This window comes from Barbatula barbatula (genome assembly GCF_947034865.1).
Source record: "Barbatula barbatula genome assembly, chromosome: 2".
NCBI lineage: Eukaryota > Metazoa > Chordata > Actinopteri > Cypriniformes > Nemacheilidae > Barbatula > Barbatula barbatula.
The window spans coordinates 18,822,275-18,846,929 of NC_136767.1; the positions used below are offsets into that span (position 1 = coordinate 18,822,275).

Here is a 24,655-nt window from a genome sequence, read left to right on the forward strand (position 1 = left end):
TATACACCATTCATGGTCACAACATGGATTTCGTACACCTTAACAACACAAGCTGATGATGTAATTATTGTTTTGGTGATGAGCTGTGAGTCCAGAGAGGACTGGTCTTTTATTAATTGTACTATAATGAGGTCTGGAAGGATTTTCGCTGTAATGAACTTATCGTTTGAATACAGTTATGGTTTTGGAATGGTGTGTAATGAGGTCTCATGATGACATTCTGTTGGTTATCAAACATGATGATACAGTATAAGCTCTTTGTGAGAACATCTCGTACAGTTTTTATACGGCAGAACATCGGTTCCGATTAAGGGGTTTCCCCACTCGAAAAATGAAAATGAAAATCTAGTTGTTCCAAACGTGTATGCATTTCTTTGTTCGGTTGAACACAAAGAGAGATATTTTGGAGAAATGATAACAACCAACAGTTCTGAAGCACCATTTTCTGCCATAGTAGGAACATTTTAAATCTAAGTCAAAAGTGTCCCAGAACTATTTGTTTCATTCCTCAAAATATCTTCTTTTGTGTTCAACAGAACCAAATAAGTGATAAATTCTTTCCTAATATGGCAGACAATGGTGCTTCAGAACTGTTGGTTGTTGTCATTACTCCAAAATATCTCTCTTTGTGTTCAACCAAACAAAGAAATGTATACATGTCTGAAACAAGAGGGTGAGTAATTCATGACAGAATTTTTATTTTTGGGTGGAGTTACCCTTTAAGTCGACTGACTATACAGTTGTAATTTATGCAGAAATCAGATTTAGTTGTCTGTTGTTATGTGTGTGTTAAAGTGATAGTTCGCCCAAAAATAAGAGTTGTCATCATTTACTTACACAAAAGAAGATATTTTAAAGAATGTTATTAACTGGCCCCCTTCACTTGCATTGGTTCTGTGTCCATACAATAGAAATGAATGGGGACCAGTGCTGTCCGGTTACCAACTTTCTTCAAAATATATTCTTCGGTGTTCTGACAAGAGGGGGTAGTAAAATATAACAGATATTTTGGGTGAACAAGCACTTTAAGTGGATCTTTCGTCATTCGTCGGCAGTCGATTATCAGTGTTTTGAAAGTATTAAGAACATCATTTAGAGAATTTATATCTGGTTTGTGTGTGGGTCTTCATTTACTCATTTGACTGTCATTTATTGTCCCTTATCTACCCTATGACCTCTTACACAAGCACACTGATTTTTTATTTCCATCATTATTTCTTAGATTTTTTAAGAAAGGATATAAAAGACAATTCATAGACAATTATAATTTGATGAGGTGATTCAATGGGTTGACTACAAAGTAGTTTCTTTCTTTGTAAAATCCTTATTTCTGTCTCTTAACCATTTTGACCAAAACTTGTTACATTTGTCCATATTTAGCGTGACACGCGATAAAAGGTGAAAATATATTTTCCATGTTAAATAGAGGTTTTGTCCTAACCAGCAGTGACAGGGATGTGCCACGAGCAATGGCCATGCACCTCATGAATATTAATCGCCAAACATGGATGAGGACAGACTATATACATTTGATTATGTATATAGCATAGCGTGAAATTATAGCATAGCGTCAAGTGAGGCATCACAGAAGTCATGAGAAAAGAACACATCTCTCTACATGCACTCTTTAGCTGTAACACGAGAGGGTATGTGGACAGAGAAAAACAGTTTGGATTGGATGTGTTTTGTAATTGTCGCGTCCCGTCCCTTTTTTGCATTAGGTATGGCAACTGCTTTTCGCAGGAATCTCATCACGTTTGGTTAGGATGTGGTGTTACATACCATGTCTACACAACAGACGTGACTGGTGGACAACATTTTTTATTATGATGTGTTCTAATGCATTTCTAATGTCTTTTGTCGTGTCACGTCCGGTGTAGACACGGTGTTAGAGAATATGTCAGTTTCTCCGTAATACAGCTATCATTATCCATTCCTTTTTTGTTGGTCATTCTTCTTCCAACCATTTATTGGTACATTGGGAGTGGCTTTTATCCAAAGTACGTTTAAGGAATACATTTTTTAACAGTATGTTTCCTGGGAATCAAACCCACAACCTTTGCGTTTCTACCGCAACGCTCTATCAATTGAACTACAGAAATACCTAAAAGGGTTACCCGGAAACTGGACTGTACTGCCTCAGGTCTAACTGGGTTCTTTTTGCTGTCGTGCTTTGTCACTGCGGTTTTGTAGCCTGCCAGTTGCAGTTGTTGTGGCAACACACACAGAACTTTGAGGAACAGGATATTTTACAATCATAAAGACAGTAAAACATTAAACGAAATAGTAAAGTGTTTGTTATTCACCGTACAGAGATCGTGTTTGATGCACTTCGAGGCTTTTCATTCAGTTTCTATCAGGCCATGATCTACTTCAGACACTTATGAATAAAACAATGTTCTATGATCTTCAGACCACCAGTATAGCCTGGATCTTTCTGCTTCATCCTCCAGCGGTGAGGTGACAGGTGCTGTAGAAGAACTTTGGTGTTGAAGTTGTGGTGTTGCTAGGAGAACAGGAAGGAATCAGTTTCCGGCTTGTTGAACAAACCAATGGGATGTTTATTAGGCGCTGTTAGAACTTCAAGCCAAGGCCATAGATTCCGACATGGATCTATTTATTATGTACCGGGAATTTGGAAAGTATGGGTTAAAAATGCAACATGCCTTGTATACTTTAGCTCAGGTAAATATTCTACCATTATCGGCTTAGTCTGGGATGCAAGTGTTGAAAACCGTATTTGTTATCGTAATATATCTAGTTATGTCTAGCATGGGCTCTTGGGCAGTTGATGTGTGTGTGGTGCTCACGCAGCAGGGTCACGCTCTGGTAATGGATGTGCCGTTATCCGTACTCATTTCCTTGGCACGCTGGCGGATATCAGGGACAGATGCCTTGGCGACAAGCCCAGGGTAAATAAAGGACAGGAGGAGGCCATCAAATCTGCCTTCGGGCAACATACGGCATTAAGGATAACAGTGTGGAAAGAGGCGGTTAAACCTTAAAGACTTGCTCAAATTTGTTGGTACCCCTCCACAAAAAATGAAGAATGCACAATTTTCTCTGAAATAACTTGAAACTGACAGAAGTAGTTGGCATCCATCATTGTTTATTCCATATTTAATACAAATCAGACTTTGCTTCTGATTTTTTTTATTCAACATAATATTGTAAATGGCAAAACAAATGAAAATGTCACAGACAAAAATGATGGGACCCCGACCTAATATTTTGTTGCACAACCTTAAGAGGAAAATCACACGTTTTCTGTAGCTCTCAATGAGACTTCTGCACCTGTAAACAGGTTGTTTGGCCCACTCTTCCTGAGCAAACTGCTCCAGCTGTCTCAGGTTTGATGGGTGCCTTCTACAGACAGCAAGTTTCAGCTCTTTCCATAGGAGCAGGACTCATCGAGGGCCACTTCAGAATAGTCCAATGTTTTGTTCTTATACATTCTAGAGATGTGTCTAAGACTCTGGATGCAAAATGTTTCTGGTATAGGCCTAGTAAAGACTATGAATATTTTTTTTAAATGTGAGATGCTTAATAAACTGTATGAAAGTGAAAGAGGCAATAGAAAGTTAAATGAGACACAGATCACAGTCTTTGACTAAAAGCTCACGACGTCTGTAATCTGATCTGTAGGCGTAAACATTCTGCTGAAAGTCCTGTTGCTTTGCAACACTGGCCTGTTTTGAAATGAGATTAGTCTCTGTGTTCGGTAGATTGCACAAAATTGGTCTGGCCGGACTTTCACAATGTGCGACCCGATTAACTTTTCTTGTTCGTGCCTTAATTTGATCTGTAGATTCATTGTGTTATTTGTTTGGGGGAGTCTGTTCTTCATTATATTTCACTGAATACATTGTCACTGTTTTTGGAAACCAGTAACTGACAATCCAGTTTAACCAGACAATACCTTTACTGGTTCTGTGTTATACAATCCAAAACAGTATTTGTCATTTTTAGTGCAAACATACTGTATGCTTAAAATCCCTATAAACATATTTTAAGATGTTAGCATGTATTCAGGTAAATCGCTTTGGATAAAAGCGTCTGCCAAATGCATAATGTACAGGTTTATAAGCATCGTCTGTATTGTGATTCATTGGCTAATGATTTTTACTAAATCAAATGTATAAAATTACTCCATATATAATTGCTAATGATAAACTCTCTCACTCACTCGATCTTTTATCTTTTTCCACAGACAAGAGGTACAGGAGAACTGCGTTCGCTGGCGAAAGAAGTTCTCCTTTGTGTGCAAGATGAGTGCAAGTTCTACTTCGGGGGTCCTGGACCCCTGCATTTGCCGTGTGTCTGTTCGCAAGGTCAGTCTCACAACCACCCACCCACCGCAACGGTTTTGAAATAACCACACACATCTCTGCGTTATATAACTTGCGTAAGTGGTTTTCAGATGGTTTGAAAAGGCACTGCAAAGGAATCTAATCTCATTTGAATCCGAAGTGATATTAAATGTTTAAAATCATTTGAGATATTTGCACTGATGAACAAACAGATTGTGGAGGTATTTAGTGAGTTATGCTGTTTGATTTACTTTATGAAGGATATCTGCTGCCTCATGGGTTCCTTTGCTCCCATTACCCTTTGCCACAGTGTCACCATAGCAATGGCAAACAAATTGCATAACAAATCTCACAATGACAATCTCTTTCTCTCTCTCTCTCTTGTCCGTGCAGGAGCTTAAAGGTGGAAAAGCTTTTTCAAAGGTAGGTTACTGATATCGGATCTATTTTGTCCCCTTTTTCTTTCAGTTTGTCTTATATAATCCCTAAAGGATCAGGGAAATAGTCTCTCACACTTTGTCTTAAGAGTAAGATAGTTCTTTTTTTTAAGTTTATAAACACAAAGTTTATTTAAGTTTCGATTATGCATGCTAATTTTAAAGGAAACATTTCATTGAGCACCATACAGTCACTTTCACAGCCTTTATTCACCTTTATTTTTGGCAATTATACCTCGATTTAAAGACAATTACAATTCTTAGGCGATGTTTACACGATGAAAAACGGAAAAGTCTTTCTTTTGCAGTTTTTTTAAGGTTCATGTACACACGACAACGTTATCAAAACAATCCGCGTTTACACAGATCCGCAAAAATTACTAAAACCTCAACTAAACTAAAAAATACCAGAGTCCCTGACGATTCATTTGGAAGGTGGACTTCCGTCGCTAAAGAGACCATACAATACAGAGCGCTGCATTTCTCCTCATTCATAGTGAAGAGAAGCGGGCGCACACAAACAAACAAACAATATGGTGAAAAGTTTGGACATTCGAAAGTTTTCCTTCCATCTACTCGTCCTCCCGGGTCTGATCCAAAAGCACCTTTTAAAAACCCTTTGTCACCGTGAATGAGTGTTAAGATTTTGCTGTAGGTCTCCGCTGGTGGTTATAACACTGGTGTAGTAAATCTAAACTTTGCTGGAGAAGCGTTAACCAACAATTGCCATTGTGTATTTGTTTCTTCTACTTCGTTGTGTTTGGGTGTACACGCGCATACCACACTCCCACACCTAATACGCATGTGCCTATTTTCATTTCGTTTTCTCATTCTTGCGTACTTCGCGGTTTACAGGAATTATCAGTCCCCTAAAAAAAAAGTTATCAGTCCCCTAAAATGCTGTTTCTGTGTAAACGGACAGCCAAATCGCATATATTGTATTGCACTTTCACTTGAAAACTGTCTCGTGCCAACTGCCCCTAAGGCAAATCCTCTCAGAGAGCACCACCTTGTAATGTTTTTTACTGAGAACATTTCCTTAGTGACATTAAAATATGTCACAATGTATACTGTACCATTATCCATATCCACGCATATAAATTGTTTTTGATTGTTATAGTCATTATGGTTAAAACACTGCAGCGTGAGGCGTGTTTGCACATTTGTGTGCGTAATGTTTACAGGAGCTTGTTTTCTTTGGGAGGTTGCATTCGTGTCATTTTTCTCTTTATTTACCCATCCCATATGTCCTGAACATGAGCAGCGTGTCAACACATTCTGCTGACACAGGGAAGTCAAATATATGAACATTAACCGGGAATGAGGGAGATACAGGAAGAAGGGGGTGGATGTGACCTTAGTTGGGAGATAAAGGGAACCGTTGCCGTGGCAGCCATATAATTGTTATTTTACAGTATGTTACCTTAATAATACAACACGTGTCATTAAAATATATACAGTTTTGAAAGTATAAACAGATGTTCTGTGACAATTATCTTGGCTTTGTTACTTGTATTTCCTTTTATTTCTTCATTATTGAATAAGCTCAAAGGGTTTTAAGAGCTTAAGTCTTGAGATATAAGTTCTTTGACCAAATCTTTTTACTTAATTATGAACGGATTAATTTATTAAATTGAATCTATTGACAGAAATGCAATATAATATACATACGTAACTATGTCTACAGAGGTGAATAAAGACCTTACATAATAAAGTGTTATGTTTTAATTACCTTAGAACAAGCTATTTCTATCTAGATACACTGCAGCTCCCCTTACATGACATTGGCCATATTGATTATGCAGAAGCCCTAAACGAACAAATTGCTCTACATAGTGCATTTAGTAAATTATCTCCTTCAGCTAAGAAATGAAAATATGATGCAACTTAGTTTCATGTCAGCCAGCGTGATGCTTTGAAAGGGAAGATGGAGTGAGCCGTTGGTTGCAATTCTCAACCTCACCTCTAGATGCCGCTATATTCCATATACTGGACCTTTGAATGAAAATTGATTTGGTGTAGAAATGTATGATTGTTTTGTTTTAATATTTTATATATAATAGTTACTGAAAATAAAAGGTGTTCAGCTAGTAATTTAAAAGTGTAATGGTGTAATCTAGATTTTACCTTCATAGCTCATAAAAGAACTGGCTGGTCATTTCTAGAAAGCAGTCTAGCAGAAAGTGCTAAAGGCAGCAGAGGAAAAGTAAATATAGATAAGGAAGATAGATGTTAGTCAGCACACACGCAGGCATATACCAATCCTTGAACAGATGGGGAAAATATCCTAACCACCTGAGTTTTTCCTTTCTACCGTAGAGCTTCTTAGCAATACACACACAAACCGGTCGAAAACATGTGTGCCGTTTACAGCTTTAAAACCCCAAAGTAAAGCTCTAACCCTGTTTCTGCCCTTTTAACATTTAGATTTAGCACATTCTATGATAAAAACATCAGTTTGTGTGTGTGTATTGTGACTTCCTCCATCCCCTGAACCTGCTTTAGTATCACACAATTTTAAAGGCCAGCTGGTCACATGCATCAGTGCTGATTGTACATCTGTTAAAGAAAATCTGAGATATCGGTCACCAAAATTAATGGACATTCTCGAGCAAGAACAGGTGAGAACCAGTTGCAAAACAACATGCTTTGAGAACGATTACAGTAAAATGTTTGAAGAGAAGAAGAATGTTTGGCAGTCCTTTATTGCGAGAGGAGAAGGATTTTGTGCTTAAAATTATTCTGCCTGTTTCACATGCCTGTATGTATGATCTAGTATTTCTATGCTCGATGCACTCGCCCCACCGTTCATATAGGTTTTTTTAACATGAAAATCATGTTAGTCCATTAGATTTCTTCTGACTAATTCTTAGTGTTACATTTTACTTGTGAAGCTACAGTAAGGGTACAGATGTGGAAGAATGTAAGGGCTCAGTCAAACACTGGCTTGGGAGCATGAATACTTCCCTTCTGTTTGTGTGTGTCTAAAATGATAATAAAATCTTTTTTTTACCTCCAGCTGGGCTTTGCTGACCTCAACTTGGCGGAGTTTGCTGGTTCAGGCTCCACTGTTCGCTGCTGTATACTGGAAGGCTACGATACCAAGAACACTCGACAAGACAACTCCATACTCAAGGTCTGTGTTTCTGTTATGTGTATATGTATGTAGGAATTTGACCAACATCTCATTTGAACAAAACATTGATTCTGTCATGTTAAAGGAACAGGAGACACTTCTTCAATATTTTTTATTTATATAGTATTATAGTTAATTTTTTATATATTTCCATTAATCCTAACATGTATTAGAGGGACAGTTCACTCAAAAATTTCTATTAATCTATGTCCTTGTCAACACACTGTGTGGGTGACATGTGAATAGCCAAACCAGCTCATGAATGCCAGTGTGGTAGACTGACTCACTGTATCAAGGAAACTTTTGAAAGAAAACAAAGAACCTTATTTTGGTTATTTTGACTCATGTTGATTCACATTTAGTTTCCCATATGACAACTTACTTATTTTCAGAACAATACCGATGTTCATTAGCCTATTACAATTATTATGTGATCATTTTAGTTCCTCTTTTTATTTTTCCTAGGTAACTATTTGCATAACTCTTCTGTCTGGAGATCCCTGTTTTAAAACGTAAGTGTGCTTTATATCGTTCTCAGCTTTTTAAACATCTTCTGTCTGTTTTATTACCAAGATAATCTAGGATACATTTCAAGCTTTTGTGGAAGTCTGAATATAAAAGGTTTCTTTGCCCTAAGGCCTGTGAGTATAGCTAAGACCATTGCCATAGCTGGCCAGGACCCCTCCCTGCAGCTGGACCGCAAGGGAGAGGGCACAGCCGACCACACTGTGCCATCACTTGGCAGCACCGCTCGCCGGCCAAACAAAACCAGCAGACCTTCTGTCAACAATTCAGGTATGGCCATCTGTATAGACCGTTTTGCAAGACGTCCAGATGAACTTTCTGTTTCATTTTGTAACTCTACAGACGTGTTGTAACAGAATAACAAACTCAATTCAAATTTACACCTTGAATTAATATTATACATAATTTTCAATATTATGGAATAATTTAGAGAGGTAGGACTTTGTTAGGACTTTGATATTAGTGACATGCTTTCTAAAAGGAGAAAGAAGATTCGCTGCACTTTGCATTTGGAAGAGAATGGGTGTGCTGTGTTTACCTGACAATATTTGTCTTTAGGAGGACTTCAGGAGGGATTGGAGGAGAACCTGTCTAGTCCAGATGAAGTGTTTCACACGGGACACTCTCGCAACTCCAGCTTTGCCAGCCAGCAGAGCAAAATCTCAGGTGGGGCTCAGGGCACGATCAAAAGAACACCAGGTACAGATCAGGGCTGGTTTTAGTAAAAACACCTCAAAATACACATTCAAATGCAATAAATTTAGCAGATGCTGTTAGGACTCACAAATGAGAAAAATCACAAGCAGTTTATAAAAAAGGAGCCAACAGTCAAATGTAAATGTAAAGAGAAATGTGCCTTTTCAAAATATGTTTTTTTCAAAAAGACTTTTTATTTACAAACCTGCAGTATAGAGAAGAGCAGCTTTATGAGGGACCAAAATGATAAAAAATGCACAATACAGTCTCTTCTGACCAAGAGATGTGTTAATTCACTCATACACTCACTTGCGGAATGTGTTTGTCCTCCACACAGGCTACAGCACAGAGTACTCTCGCTCGTCCAGCCTGATGGATCTCTCGCAGCACCGCCGGAATACCTCCACCAGCAGCAGTAACACATCTGGAGGGACCACCACAGCTGCTGAGAGCCCTGTAGAACAGAAGAAAGAGCTAAAACTAGAGAAGCCCCCACGCCCCCCCCGTCCCGCTCTGCCCCCCAACAGACCCTCAAGGTGAGGAGGCTGTTATCAATAAATATGTATATATATATATATATATCTTTTCTGATTATTGTAATATACGATGCCTTGTTCAGCAGTAATGAGAAGATCTAGAACACAGTATCTTGGAAACCTCTTTAAAAAAAGTATTTATTCAAAATATATTTATTTAAGCAGATATATTGTATGTTTTATACAGAAGAAAGAAGGACACTGTGGAAAGTCACCCCACCTGGGTGGACGACACACGTATTGACGCTGATTATATCGTGGAGAAGATTGTGCAGAGTCAGAACTTCAGTGATGTCAGCAACAATGAAGGTGCGTTCGGAAGACAACATGCTGGCTTTCGTATTTAGCTTTATAGTGCCTCTCATTTGACCCAGCTCACAGCTTGTGCTGATTTACTTTCATTCATTGCTTTGTTTGCCGATTACTGATACATATGTGAGAATTACCCACTTAATGCCCACATGTGAAGCTCTGAAACGGATTGTTTTGTCAATCTTTCTCTTACAGACAGCAATTTAACACTGTTTATCAGTAGGGATGGTACCACAGCCTTAAGTGGCATCCAGCTGGTCAGCAGGTAAACTGGCACTCTTGTATATCCTGTAGCTTTTGATGTAAACAATACAATGTTTATTAAATGAATAACACTTGCCTAAATTGGTTGAGCACAGGTCGTCATCATGTCTTGATATATTTATATATAGTTCATCGTGATTTTTTATATTTCTTTCCTTTTATTTAATTAAAAAAGCATCATACTTTTTACTCCACTACGTTTGATAAACTCATGTCAAGTTTTAAAAAAAAATTACAATGAAAATTAGAAATTTTTGTATTTTACTTACATTTTCTTGAAGAAACGCAAGTCATTTTATTTATCAGATTTATCAAGTTGAAGTGAAATGTAAGATATATATTTTCCAAGTTTCTAAATGTATTTATTCATTACTAAAATGTGACGTATCAAAAAAGCACACATTACTTAACTATGTTTATTTTATTTCTTAACAGGGTGTCTGCGGGTGTTTTTGAACAAGTGGTCATCGAGAGCCATTAGATCGCTGGAGGAACAATGGGCACTTTTTCACAAAGCCACTGTCGTCTGTTTTTTATGTTAAGATAGGAAGTGTATGTCACTCTCCTCTTTTTGGTTTGAGTCTGTGTACTACAATGTTATCACCCTAATCGTGCTTAACATTTGCAAAAGAAGTGGGTACTTCTATAACATTCATAGCTTTATGATAAAGACTTAATCCTCATAAATGTTTTACACCAGATTCTGAGGATATCAACTTGAAATGCCTTTAGAAGTGAGGCATGATGGGAGTCTAACACTGAAATCAGAGGGCAGTCCAAATTCAGTCTAATGTTACAATAGACCTTTATAAGCATTTCAGATATTATTTAATTGCATATTTTTTTTTATCTCTTTGTCATATTTCACACCTGATATATTCTTAGTGAAAGCAACAAACCACTAAAATATTTTCATACATTATAATGATAATGTAGTTTGACAAAGTCGGTTACCAGTCGATTATACCAATACCAGCCTGTGTTAAAGTTATGTACAGTACGGCTGGCCGCACAAGTACGTCAGAGGCGAGGAGAACATTTTGGCCATTCTTCTCACAAATCTGTTCTCAGTGTCCTAACTGTGTCTGCGATGGTCCCTTGTGTTCCAGCTGGTCTGGTTAACATAAAATCTATAAATGTCTCTCTCTCTCTCTCTCTACACACAAATCTCCATTTGTTTCAATCTTTGTTTCAGTATTTTTTCTTATTTCACTATTTGAATCTTAATGTGCTGCTGGTTTCAGCTGTGAATGTTCACGTGACTAAGAGTTTCGCCTCTGATGGTTACCGCAGTGTCTTCTTTGGTAGTTGGCTGCACAACGATATAGTCGAGCTCTTTATGTGGTATTTTTTTGGAAGAGCCTTGTCAGTATCCAAATGGTCCTGGATTGTGAGGATAATGGCTTACACACAGAAGATCATTTTCTGGAAAAGTTTTATCTTATAGAATACAACCCTGAAAAATCACATTGTTTGTTGGGTTAGATCAGAGGCCGTGACTCACAGTCACAAGACTACGTCCTTGGCAACTCTTTCTGTGTTTCTGATCAGCACCTGGTGTGCAATCGGAAACAATATACAATAGACATGAGAGAATTCAATTGAAAGCCCCTTTCTGTGTTTCTCTGTTATGTTTATTGTTTGTTTCACATAAAGTAAGCTAGCCGTGATCTTGATCATGGAGAAGTTCTCAGTTGATCTGAGCATTGAAAACTGATATTGTGAGTTCTGCAAAAAATTTGTGAGAAAGGTGCAATATGGGCCTGTTTTGCTGTGCAAGCTCATTTTTATGAATTCTTTCCAGGAAAATTCCCCTTAAAACATTTTGCGTTAAAAAACACAGAATGCGTTAAAAGAATCACTGTTCACAAGTATACTACAGATGACAGGGAAAGTTACATATGTAAGTGTTTTAAATCCATTTGAACGGACATCATTACTGATGATGATTAACCGTTCACTTGCATCTGTGGCATGAGCTGGCTGCTGTTCTGTTATAACTCCTGGAAATCTAAAGCGACACTAACTTTGAAATGGCTAAATAAATTGTCGGTTGCTGCCTAGTGTTTCTTTATAGCTAATATAAAGGGATTTTCCTAAAGACACTGAACAATATATGATTTAATAAGTTTAATTGTTTACTCTTTGTAGCGTACTTCTGTTGTCCTTTCTGATTAAAAAGACATTATTAGCAACAGAAAAGGCCATTGCACATTGATTCCGAAAATTCCACACATTAAAAAAACAATACAACCTCATGTTGTGTCAATTACATTTACAGACTGCCTTCGATATTTTAGTTTTTCGCATCTGTAGCAAGCATTTTTAAAAGGCGTTTGGACAATTCAGAGACATCGTACAAACGAGCGCCAAATATGAAAAAAAGCATTCAAGAATTTCAGACCATATGTGCAAAGACCTTAACTCTGTCCTATCATTGTTTTCGAACCAGCTGGCTGGTTCATTGGAGTCGTAAGAGGAGTTTAATATCTAATTCTATAATATCATTGTGATTTCATGAACAACGGAAACGATCATCTGTGATTCTTGTTTTCTTCTATTTCTCTTACAAAGTCTTGTAATGTTTATGTTTTTGTAATTGACTCTTAACTGGTGATCTTTCTAATGCAGATGAGTGTGATTATATTATCTACTTTAAGATGCTGTTGCAGGGCGTTGATTTGGGTCTATATGCAGATGTTTATTATAGCAAGGACTATTTTCAGTATTCTGGAGCTTACTTAAAGACAGTTCAGTCAATACACTTTCATGTAAATGTATTTAATCACATCATATGATTTTGATATTATATGATTTTATATATTAAACTAAAGATGAATTGTACTATGTGGCCATCGTGCGGCGTATGCTCCAGAATAGTGACACATTAGAATACTCACAAATATATGTATAAATAACCTTCACTACAACAGCACTTAAATACTAAAGACTTGTGAACTCACACACTTTCCAAGATGTCTATTATTATTTCTTTACTATAGGGATGGAAGCTATGCACTTTCCAAAATGACATCCATGTCGGTTACAATAATAGTGATAATAAATTATATAGATTTCTTTACAAAAGAGTATAACCTATATATGAATTTATTTTTGCTGATTGCGACAAATATGCTATTGCCCCAGTTTTCACGGTTATGTTTGGATTGCATAGAGATGAATACTGTATTTTCTAACAATGGACTATATTTGTACTCTCAAATGTGAATGTTTCTTTAATCTTGGAGGTAATAAAATGAATGTTGGGTATCATACATGTTTGTTGTGATTTTTTTTTAATCCATGAGCTACAACATCGATCTAATACTATTGACAAATGACTATTTAATTGTAAGGTTTCAGTTGTTAACATATGAAACTCATCTGACCTTCTACAAAACAGAGAAAGGGAAAATAAATGATTAGTGCCTAGAAGAGGTCAAGTAGGGTAATACAGTTTTTAACACAAGAAAAATATCAGTCTATGCATATACTTAGTTTTCTATTTTAAAGAGGAAACAATGGATGTGATAAATAGTAACAAAATACGTAGGATTAAGTAATAGTAGTAAGTAGTAGGATTTTTTGTGAATTAGAAAGTGCAGGCATAAACTCCTAAGAAGGGATGGCTCTTAATTTAGCATAAAATAATTACTAGTTTTTAATTTGAATGTGCCTATTTATGAGGACTGTTATGAATGTGACAATTTACCTGACTATGATGTGAAGTTTAGTGTTCCGGTGTTTAGACCACCAAATATGGAAATCTGACCCATCAGTATGGTGAAAACCTTTAGTAAAAACTTTGGGTTTTTCATCTTAAGGTTGACATTTGCATGTATTTTCTCTAATGCACTTCAGTTTAATGTAGAGATAATTGCAAATAATTCTGAATAAAGCATAAATAAACCCCGAACCTATGTGATATGAACGTACAAGCTTGAAACTCCAAAATCACAGCGCCGCTTCTATCCAAGTATTGTCTTTTACCACCATCGTGTGGTGAAGAGTATTAAGAGGAGTGTGAGTTTTAAAACTACATTTCCCAGCAGGGCTTACGTTGGTATCCGGAAGTACGTTTCATAATCAGGAAACTTCGGATGCTTGCGGAAGTGGCGCCTTCATAATGGTAAGGTAATGCAAGTCTTTTTTGTTTAAAGACAAAATCAGCTATTACAACTATTAATATTATGCTCATTTATAGGACATCGTGTACTTTCTTGTTAATGATTCCATCCTATTGCCTTAAATTTCTAATGTCGATGAGTTTATCACACATGACCTGCGAACACGTCTAACAAACTCATTTTGGAGCACCTTTCTTATACAACTTAGAGAATAATTTATCAGGGTTTACATAGTCAAAGGCATTTGAGGCATCAATAAAGCACATCAAAATTGTTGTATTATTTCTATTGTATAGATCCAAGATTTATTTCAAAGCAAAAATGCACATATCTGTTCCATGTTTGGGTTTAAAGCCAAACTGGTTATCAGAAGTCAGATAAAACTCCTCCATCTTATTCAGAATGGACCTTTCCGGTATCTTAGACAAGTGCTAGCCAGAGCTATAGGTCTATAATTGTCTTTACTGTTAATGTATTAACAGTAAACATTTTTATTGTAACAGTACATTTATTAATAAATTGTATTAAAGAAAATATGAAGCTTTCACTGAAGACAGTTAATGTGATTTGCTCAGTGTGGATCTATATTGTATATAAAATAGTATGAGTTGTTTTTCCCATAATATTAAATGTATCAATATGTTTTAAAATGGTTAATATGTATTGATTTTTAAATAAGAGGGTGATTTAATTTTTTTCTTTCAGGCGACCGGAGCAGATCAAGCTGTTGGCTTTGGACTCGTTGGCTTCAGTCTGTTACTGTTCACATATTACACCATGTGGGTCATAGTCTTGGTAAGAGCAACGTTTATCAGTATTAGACTGCTTGTACCTTCCACCTAATAGAAGGACAGATCTTCCGCCTCATATACCTTCTCGATTTTAAGCTTTTTCTGCTAATCATTTTCTAAAGTGGGTGGAATCCTTTTTGCCCTCTTTAAATTGTACATCCTGAGATTGTGAATGTATGTGCGGACAATATAGTGCATGAATGTTCAGATGGCAAGAAATGTGTGTAAATCACTGCACGTTCGGGATATGGTGACAGTGAGAATGCTTGAGCTTTCTACAGAAGCACATAGTATAAAATGCTTAGTTTTGTGTTTATTGTTTAAAAAGGTTTACTAGATTTGCATCTTGTAAAACAAATTTGTTCACTACAAGTAGTTTTTATAATGATGGTTAAAAACAGCCAATGCTCCCTTTAATGAACTGCAGCTTGTATAAGGATAGAGTTAAATGTTCTTTTTTTTGTCTGACTATACCATAAAGGCAGTTACTGAAACTGTAGTTCATACTGTAGTTTCCACACTCTCAACTAGTAAAAAGGTTTGATCTGGAACGTTTGTTTTAATCGATTTTTGCAATATTCTTCAACGAAATGTAGCATTTGTGGCTGTTTTGCTCCATTACTGTGACTGAGATCAATAACCCACAGCTGAAGAGAAATACTCCACTCTGTTTGGCTTTTATACTTTTGGTTTTCTGTACCACTAAAAGCTATTGAAAATCATTTAGCATTAACACAAACTTGATCGTTCTCGTTCCAGCCATTTGTGGACAGTGATCATGTGGTCCACAGCTACTTTCTTCCACGGGAATATTCAGTCATTCTTCCTGGAGTTGCAGCATTAATCCTCTTACTTGTTGTTGGTGAGTAAAGCGGGCAATATGCATTGCAAAGACGTAAAAACAATGGTCAAACAAGCACACAATTTTCAAATGACATTAGTAACCGGTTTTTACTCTTGTTTTCAGGCACCTTCATAGGGGTTGTAACATGGAAGAATCGAAAACCTAAGAAAGTTGATTAAGATTCTCCAGGTTGTCATGATCTGGTTACAAGAACCAATGTAGTTGTTTTAACCCGTGTACCTTCACCCCTACACGTAGCCACGAGATGATGTATTCCAGTGGGTTGGATGTTAGTGAATTTGCCAAATCACTACTGAACATGCAGTAACAACTTGAGCAATGGCTTCAGAAAAATCTTTTCACAATCTGGAAAAAAAACTCAAATATGATACGAGATCTTTATTTTTTACACCCCAAGACTTGAGGAAGATGTGTGTTCTTTGTACCTGTATGAGTGCTTGATGGAAAATCGTGTGGTTTTGTTTGTTTTTATGCTTTATGTTTAGGAACGATTGGACTAGATGCGTCAATGTCTTGTGTTGTAAATAGACTTAATTTTTAGGTATAATGTTAGAAGTTACTTATTTAGGACATCGCTGTAAAAACCCATATATAAATAAAATGATAATATGTCTAATATTTGTATTTCATCTTATTCAAGTATGTTGTATTTTAAGAGTTCGTTTGCAAATACAGATTATAAAAATAAAATAAAATCTAGTTTTTATATTTTGCATTCTAAGTATTAGCTATTAGTCAAACTGTTGTTTTGATTAAGTAATAATAACAAATAAAATACAGATTACAAACACAACAAACCCGCCGTTTTCCCCCAAAAACAGATATTGTTAAATATGATTTTTAGACTATATGGATACAATACATTACTGTATATATTTGTATAGGTGCATTGACTCTATAGACTGCGTATTTAGTGCTGTATGGGATGGGCCGCTGCTGCACCCGCGCGCGCGCACTCACTCCGGTGTGGCATTGATCGAGTGCGCGCAGATCTCAGTGAACGAGTATTGGACACGAGCATATAGAATGAGCTGATCTCCACCTACACCTGCAGAGACAAGGACAGTTATTAACGAGTCAGGTATGTAGGCTACTTTACAAATCTTTTATTGTTTCTTTTATAACGAGGTAAACTCATGATCGATGTCAGAGTTGCACTGACTGTTTACACGGATGAGGATGAGTTTGCATTCGCTGTCATTTGTCACCCTGTTGTTTGGTTACAATTTACCTTAGAAACTCATATCGTCAGATAATAAAATAACAATAAAAGAATTGGCTCTATTTAAGTTAGATTCTAACTATTAAAAGTATGATAGATGTGTTTTAAGCCGTATGCTGCATTGGCGGAAAACCTGACGTTCCTTTTTTATTGCTGAAAATAAACACTTCGGTCTGATTAAATCTGTCAAAAACGGGCACAGCTGGGAGGAAAAAACAAATGGGCTTCTTTGGCTGACCAGTGAAAATGAACCATTATAACGTTCCGGTTACTATAGTTTTCTTATGGGCAAAGTGCGGACTAGTAAGTTAAAATGGACAGTTCAACCAAAAATAAAACTTCTTCACCCTCAAGTTGTTCCAAACTGTATTTGTTTGTTTGGTTAAACACAAAGAGAGATATTTGAAAGAATGTTAGCAACTGAAAATTCTGGGACACCATTGACTACTATAATAGAAATAATTATTCTAGATTTTCTTTCTGTTCTGTTGAACACAAAAGAAAATCTTTTGAATTTAGGAACACAAACAGTTCTTTGTCAACCATTTCAATGGTAGTCAACGATGCCCCAGAAATCTCTGTGGCTAACATTCTTCCAACTATCATTCTTTGTGGTCAACAGAAGAAAGGCATTTATTCAGGTTTGAAACAACCTAAGGTTGAGTATTTCATGACAGAATTGTCATTTTGGGGAATGGAGAGGCTGATGGCTTGTCAGATTTGAGCTGGTCTGCTGCAGGTGTCTTTACCCACTAGTTAGTAATGATTTTATAAAAATAATAAGCTGATTATCTCCATGTGAGATAGTTGAAGAGAAATTGTGTTATGTTCCCTCGTACCGTTGTTATAGAGACAATGCTGTTCAGGATCTCCTGTTGCAAATCACATGTGATTATTATGGTGAACACTACAACAATGGCAATTGTTAGTAAGGCAGTAAACTATATCATTTTCTCTAGTTGTAATAATTGCTAAATGTATTAGTATAGTAACATAAAACTAGATTGTAAAGGACTTCTAACCCTCTTTGTATCCAAATCTACTTATTTCTATGTTTTTCGACCATGCAGTATTTTTCCATGACACTTAAAAATCCAGGTCAAAATTTAAAATTGTCCGTTTGTGCTACAGCTGACGGAGTATTTGTAAGTCTGTTTTCTTACATGTATACCACACCTGTTGTAGTTGGAGATGTCAGGGCCGAGCGTGAGCCGACACAACCGCAACATGAAAGGGAGGAGGTGGGGGGGTCTGAGGCAGCGGTGGAAAATGCTGGGTCTCTTTGAGATCGACCAGCAGCATGAGTTCTACAGCCTCACATGTATGATGAAAGAGGGACTTTGTGCTGCTATTCAAAACACCATTGACAACCCATTACCTGTGAGTATACCCATGAGCACACCCCTCATGCAGTCCCTATTGAATATCATGTCTTATTTTCGGTTAATCAGGGAAAACCTGTGTTTTTACTTTGTAAATTTTGCCCTAACTGTGTAAATGTTTTTAATTTAGCTCATGATGCAACCAGTTTAGTGTTGATTTGCATTTTGAAACAAAGATGAGAGAGACAAACGCTTTGGGATGATCAAAGACCTCTAAGGAGACAGATATGCTCTATTTATCATTAATTACTATGAAGAAGCTCCACAGAGAGGAACATATTTAGTATGATCTTTCCATGGAGACTATGTGTTTGTACTATTGAAGGGGAATCCAACCGCCGTTTTTATGTTGTTCATTTGCTCTAGAGAAACAGATCAGGGAAGGAATGAACAACGTCAAACAATTCCCTGGTCTTCACACTGCATGGTAGTGTCATCAGAGGATAAAAATGAACTAAGCTAGATGACATGAATCAACAGAAGTATTGCATCTTGCAGTGAAAAATCTGATTCATGAATTTCCATATAATTTTGGACCATAAAAGTTTTAATTTGAATTAAAAGTCCATAACTATTTATTAACGCAATATAGTTGCTATTAATGCTCTTTGTATTCTATTACACAAAGTCCTTAGGTAGATGAGAGCAAGATTTCTGAGAGCTACATAAACATAGCATCCCCCAGTCAACTACTTAAACTGTTTTCCTTTATGGTTGCATTCATGGTCATGTGCTTGTTCACTAACACACACACAGATGATGTTGCACATCCCGATGTCATTGAATTCAGTTTGCTTCTAGAGCAGTTTGACTCATGAATGTGCTGCCTGTTGTCTGGGACTCAAAGCATTTTAACACAATTGCACAGAAAAAAACATTGCATTGTATTGCTGCAAATGTTTGCACCATTACATCACATTTCATTTCTAATCATTATCATTTGTTTTTCAGGATGAGCTATCTGAAGATGACTACAATCTTGAGGTTACACAAATCCATAAGGTGTGTTTATTCTGTTGAATAACTGACTGATGATTAAAATTTTACACAATTATTATATTTAGTTGATACAACTGATCCAAACACAACTGATCCATAATGTTTACATAAAGGACTTCAGGATGGAGACTTATGCGGGTCCAGTTTTTGCCATTTTGCGACGCTCTCTGGGGATGACAGAGAGGGAATATCAGCAGTCCCTCTCATCTGAAGGCAGCTATCTGCAATTCATCAGCAATTCAAAGAGCAAGGCAGACTTTTTCTTGACGTGAGTTAGCATAAATGCCTCACGAGCCGGGAGCATATACAGAGACGCTATAAAGAAGTGACAGACTTTAAAAGGGATAGTTCACCCAAAAATTCTGTCATCATTTACTCAGCTTTTTGTCATTTCTGTGTGACTTTCTTTCTTCTGCAGAACACAAAGTAAGATTTTTTGAAGAAAGTTGGTAAACGAAAAAAGCGGCGGCACCCATTCACCTCTGTTGTATGGACACAAAACCAATTCAAGTCAGTTGACAACATTCTTTAAAATATCTTCTTTTGTGTTCTGCAAGAGAAAGAAAGTCATACAGGTTTGAATTGACAAGAGGATGATGATAGAATTTTTATTTTTGGTTAAACTATCTCTTTAATAGAAAATTAAGTGGATAAACGGTATATGGAATAGGGACTATGCTGTATGATTTGAACTTCTACCTTACAGTTATAAGCTTATATTACCTTGAGACTTCATCTGTTTTTAACTTTCTAATGTGTGCATTAGCCTTCAAATATTTTTTTTAAACATTGATGATGCCACTATTGTCAGATTTTTTAAAACGTGGTATTATAATACAATACTGACAGACAGTTTTGGAGATTTTTGGTCATTTCCAGTTTAAGTAAACTTGTATGAGTGGAAGTGGCCAAGATGACTGCCAAGCAAACAGACACACATTATATAATGAAAATAAATTGTCCACTAGAGTAATATGAAGGGCATAGCCATTTATTCACATCCTCTTCTGGTAACCCAAAGATTGTAAACATCATTGTCTTTTTGAACAAGACATATATTGTCTTTCTAGTACAGTATATAGGTTTAAACATTTATTTCACACCCTCTCTCCTCTGCTCAGTAATGATAAGCGGTTCTTCTTGAAGACACAGAGTAAAAGGGAAGTCCGATTTCTCTTGTCTAACTTAAGAATCTACATGGAGCATCTGGGGAACTATCCACATTCCCTGCTTGTCAAATTTCTAGGTGAGAATCAGCCAGTAAATAAACACCTCATCTCTAACACATTTTTGTTTTCTACTCATTTTTTATGTTTATAAATGTCACATTAATGGTGTTACGCATGGCTATGCTTTTTTTATGGACAGGTGTTCACAGGATCAAAATTGCTCACCAGAAGATGGTAGTGATTTCATTTCAGTAGTATCTTTAATATTCTCATAACAGTATAGTGTTTGAGGCTCATGACGATTTGTTTTATATTTTTTGTGCAGAAATATTTTATTGTAATGCAAAGTGTCTTCTTCCCAGATGACAGAATCACTGCACGGTAAGACTTCAATGCTGCATGTTACAAATGTTATTACAATGTCCTTTAATAATCTTTTTAAACTAAAAAAATAAATATTCTCAAGTTAGACATGTCTCCATTGAAAGACAATGACAATGATCCGGCCCATCTCCCACTAAGAATACTTGTGTGCCTCTGATTCCCCCGCCTCCTTATTTCCTCTTTAACTTCTTTTTCATTCTTTTCTCTTAATGTGTCATAAGGTATGATATTAAAGGTTGTGAGGTGAGCCGGTGGACAGACCCACCCCCTGAGTGCAGCCACGTGATTGTTGTATTAAAGGATCTCAATTTTGAAGGACAGTTCATTAACCTAGGTGAACCTCTGCCATTTCTTTTTTTGAGTTTGAGAACTTTTAATCGACAGCAACACTGTTGATAGTCTGTTTGATGCATGTCTTGACAGATTGACACTACTGGCGCTTGTTTATAACAGAAGTATGATTTTGGTCCGTGACCTTTATAAAGTCAAAGGAGACAAATCAAAATCTTTCCGTTGAACATGACAGATCAACAGCGCCTTTGGCTCTTGCGTCAGGTACAAATTGACACAGCCTTTCTTCAGACACTCAATGTGTTGGACTATAGCCTCCTGCTGGCCCAGCAGCCCCTGCACCAGGATGAGCTCAGCCAGAGTCACTCTTTCACAACGCTCATCAAGCGCACCAAAAAGTGAGCTTAAATACAGATCATCAATCCAGTCATCCACAAACAGTATATAAATTGCTAATTTATTCATAACATGATTTTGATACTTGAAACCGAAGGAAAATTTAAAAAAGCTTTTATTTTAAAATCATTAAGTCAATGATTGTTCCTTGTTTAATTATTCTCATTCTCTGTGGCTGGCTGTTAGGTCTGTTAATGCAACCTCCAGTCCTACACGTGTTGCTCCAGCCACTGTTCCTGGCGTGGTGGCAGAGGATGACTCGACCCTTCTCTTCACGGAACTAAATTGTGCGACATCACAGGGTCAAGCAACAGAAATGCACTGTTGCAATAATGGAAGTTACGAAGGAGAAAGCATTGACCAGCCTAGCAGAACAGGAGCAGAATCAGCAGATCTTCAAGTGTTCCAGGCCCAGAACCGAAGGCTGCTTCCCAATTTCAAGAACCCACTTCATGTCATTGATGGACCAGAGCAGCGTTACTTCATCGGGATCATTGACATCTTCACTGTTTATGGTTTCAGAAAGAGGCTTGAGCATCTGTGGAAAAGACTCAGACATCCACGGCAAACATTCTCAACAGTGAGTCCTCCAGCCTACTGTCACAGGCTATGTCATTGGGTTCAGAATCATACTAAATAAGGCATGACAGAAGTGTGCACACTGCTTAGACGCCTGAGATCTCATTATATAAACACAGGCCAAAACTGTAGAAATGCCCAGAATATACATTTCAGGGTGTCTGTTTTCAGAGTATGTCTTTGAATGACTATTTGTTCAAATAAAACCATGCCAATGCAAGTACTTGTTGAAACACTGTTTTTTCCAGAAAATCACATTTTAAAGTAACTGCTTCTATATTTTGCCATTAAAAATGTATGGGTATAAAAGTATACAAACCAGATGTGTATACTTTCGCTTGTTAGATTTCTCATTTTTTGTTTGCCATTTATACAAACCTGGCTTAAATATTTAAATTGCACATGTGACCGGTACTGAAAGGCCATTTTCATCTGTTTTGTCTTCTATGCGGCATTTATTCTGCCAGGCAAAAAAAGTCTCTCTCAGTGCAGCTCTCAGATAGGGAGTACCAAAAGCTGTTTATTCACCCTTGAAGGGCCTTTGGGAAGGAGACACCATGTGTAAGAGTGCTCCGTCACATGATCTTATATATATATATGTTTGTCAGAATATAGATTTTACATTTAAATATAAATACAATAAGCCACAATGTATGTTTTAATGTAATCCACATAGTTTTTGACAGTGATATAAAATATTATTTTAAAAGGTAGTACAGCTAGTTAAGTTTGTGAAAAAGTACTGTATGTTTAATAATATGTTATAGGCTGTATTTACTTCCTTACTATGGAAGCATATTGGTAGCAGTTTTCAAATTGAAATCAAATTTGCAAAATGGCAAGGCAATATGTAAAAGGACACTGCATTTATGTCTTTAAATTTACATTTAAAATAACATATGTGCAACATTTGAAAAATGAAAATTCTATTTAAATACTTCGAATTAAAAAGGGAATAAAAAAACATAAAACACTCAATAAGTACATCATTTTAAAATGCATTAATGAATTCTGTGGAATTTCAAAATTTATTTGAAAATGCGATTTAATTTGATTTACAAATTCAACTACAAATACAAATTTTAATCTGTCATTAAAAAGACGATTTATTTTACTGTTTGCATTTCCATTTCCCCGCTGCCTTTCCTTTTCTGATTTGCTACTTAATTAGCTCAGTTATTTAGCTTTTCCTTTTAGCCCTCTATTTAGCACTTCCCTGACACTTTGGGTCCTCTCATTGGTAAAACGAGGTTAAACAAGACATAGACAGTGAAGCTTGGAGACATCATCTGTGATGTACCCAGGTACGTAGGGTATTTCGTGTCTTTGATCATCAGACACTCTCACCTGGGAAACCAAACAGGGGTTTGGATCCAAGCAGTACGCTACACCACGGGTTCCCAGAATCCCACTTCGGCCACTTTGACCAGCATGTTCCTTGCCAGGGCAAACAACGTCACTGATATGGTGCACCCTGTAATGATGCCTTTCTCTAAGCGATGCCATGCAGAAGTTGTTATCCAAGACGTAAATTTCGAGCTGAAATTGCTGTAATAATCTTGTATGACCATTTGGATCTTTTCTGGAATGTGGTATGTGTTTAGGGTTGTTGTTACAAGTTTATGTGAAATAGATCTGTATGCATTAGCCAGGTCGAGCCATATGATCAACATATCTCCCTTGTTTCCTCTGGCCTCGCGGATCAGCTGTGTGACCTAAGTGGGTCAGCTGTGGCCTGGTGGTTAGAGAGTTGGGCTTGTGATCAGAAGGTTGCCAGTTCTAATCTCAGTGCCAGCAGGTCATGACTGAAGTGCCCTTGAGCAAGGCACCTTACCTCTGATTGCTCTGCAGTAATGTGTCACTGTAAAAAAAAAACTACTTGTAAGTCGCTTTGGATAAAAGCGTCTGCTTTTATGAAAAATGAATAAATGTAAATGTAAATGTAAGTGCCCTACACAGACCGGCATACCTAGAACTCCTCCATTCTGCACCGTAGTGTCAATATAGGAATTAGGAGGTACTCCATGAGACAGTTACCAAGAAGGATACACCTTCTGCATGTTGCCTCTGCACTGGCTCTTGCAGCTCTAATTATGTTCCTAACTTCTGGTAGTGAGAGCTCTTTGGTGTTGAACTGGATGGAATATAAAGGTGGTAGTTCATTTGTGAGCCCTTTCTCTGCCCTTTCTCATTTGCCCCTCTGCAAGTTGGAGGGTGATGAGCTTCTGCCTTGT

At 36.9% G+C, this 24,655-nt stretch overlaps 3 protein-coding genes across 7 annotated transcripts in view; all 3 read left to right on the forward strand.

Moving 5' to 3' along the window:
* Positions 1-13,490, forward strand: part of eeig1b (estrogen-induced osteoclastogenesis regulator 1b) — a 29,916-nt gene extending 16,426 nt beyond the window's left edge. The window contains exons 4-13 of one of the 2 annotated variants that reach the window (XM_079451051.1): positions 4,211-4,331; positions 4,704-4,733; positions 7,767-7,883; positions 8,349-8,395; positions 8,521-8,678; positions 8,967-9,107; positions 9,442-9,640; positions 9,828-9,949; positions 10,148-10,217; positions 10,652-13,490. In XM_079451051.1, coding sequence (XP_079307177.1) covers positions 4,211-4,331; positions 4,704-4,733; positions 7,767-7,883; positions 8,349-8,395; positions 8,521-8,678; positions 8,967-9,107; positions 9,442-9,640; positions 9,828-9,949; positions 10,148-10,217; positions 10,652-10,697 — 1,051 coding nt within the window. In that variant the 3' untranslated portion in view covers positions 10,698-13,490. The remainder of the gene's footprint in view (positions 1-4,210; positions 4,332-4,703; positions 4,734-7,766; positions 7,884-8,348; positions 8,396-8,520; positions 8,679-8,966; positions 9,108-9,441; positions 9,641-9,827; positions 9,950-10,147; positions 10,218-10,651) is intronic. The other variant, XM_079451052.1, reaches the window with a different exon arrangement.
* Positions 13,491-14,262: 772 nt separating this feature from the next.
* Positions 14,263-16,784, forward strand: dpm2 (dolichyl-phosphate mannosyltransferase subunit 2, regulatory). The gene is made up of 4 exons (XM_079474301.1): positions 14,263-14,345; positions 15,049-15,138; positions 15,894-15,996; positions 16,102-16,784. Exons 1-4 carry the CDS (start codon positions 14,343-14,345, stop codon positions 16,155-16,157), a joined length of 252 nt encoding a protein of 83 aa, XP_079330427.1. The 5' UTR covers positions 14,263-14,342; the 3' UTR covers positions 16,158-16,784.
* A 150-nt stretch (positions 16,785-16,934) lies between these two features.
* Positions 16,935-23,533, forward strand: pip5kl1 (phosphatidylinositol-4-phosphate 5-kinase-like 1). Of its 4 annotated transcripts, none has more exons than XM_079475897.1 (10): positions 16,935-17,080; positions 18,407-18,601; positions 19,555-19,605; positions 19,716-19,870; positions 20,724-20,848; positions 20,971-21,005; positions 21,097-21,152; positions 21,377-21,489; positions 21,682-21,844; positions 22,029-23,533. In XM_079475897.1, exons 2-10 carry the CDS (start codon positions 18,413-18,415, stop codon positions 22,480-22,482), a joined length of 1,341 nt encoding a protein of 446 aa, XP_079332023.1. In that variant the 5' UTR covers positions 16,935-17,080; positions 18,407-18,412; the 3' UTR covers positions 22,483-23,533. The 4 variants fall into 4 exon arrangements, with proteins under 4 accessions (XP_079332023.1, XP_079332022.1, XP_079332025.1 ...); XM_079475896.1 differs by lacking the exon at positions 16,935-17,080 and adding an exon at positions 17,883-18,145 and having other exon boundaries at positions 22,029-22,643; XM_079475899.1 differs by lacking the exon at positions 16,935-17,080 and adding an exon at positions 17,883-17,960 and having other exon boundaries at positions 22,029-22,643.
* Positions 23,534-24,655: the final 1,122 nt, after the last annotated feature.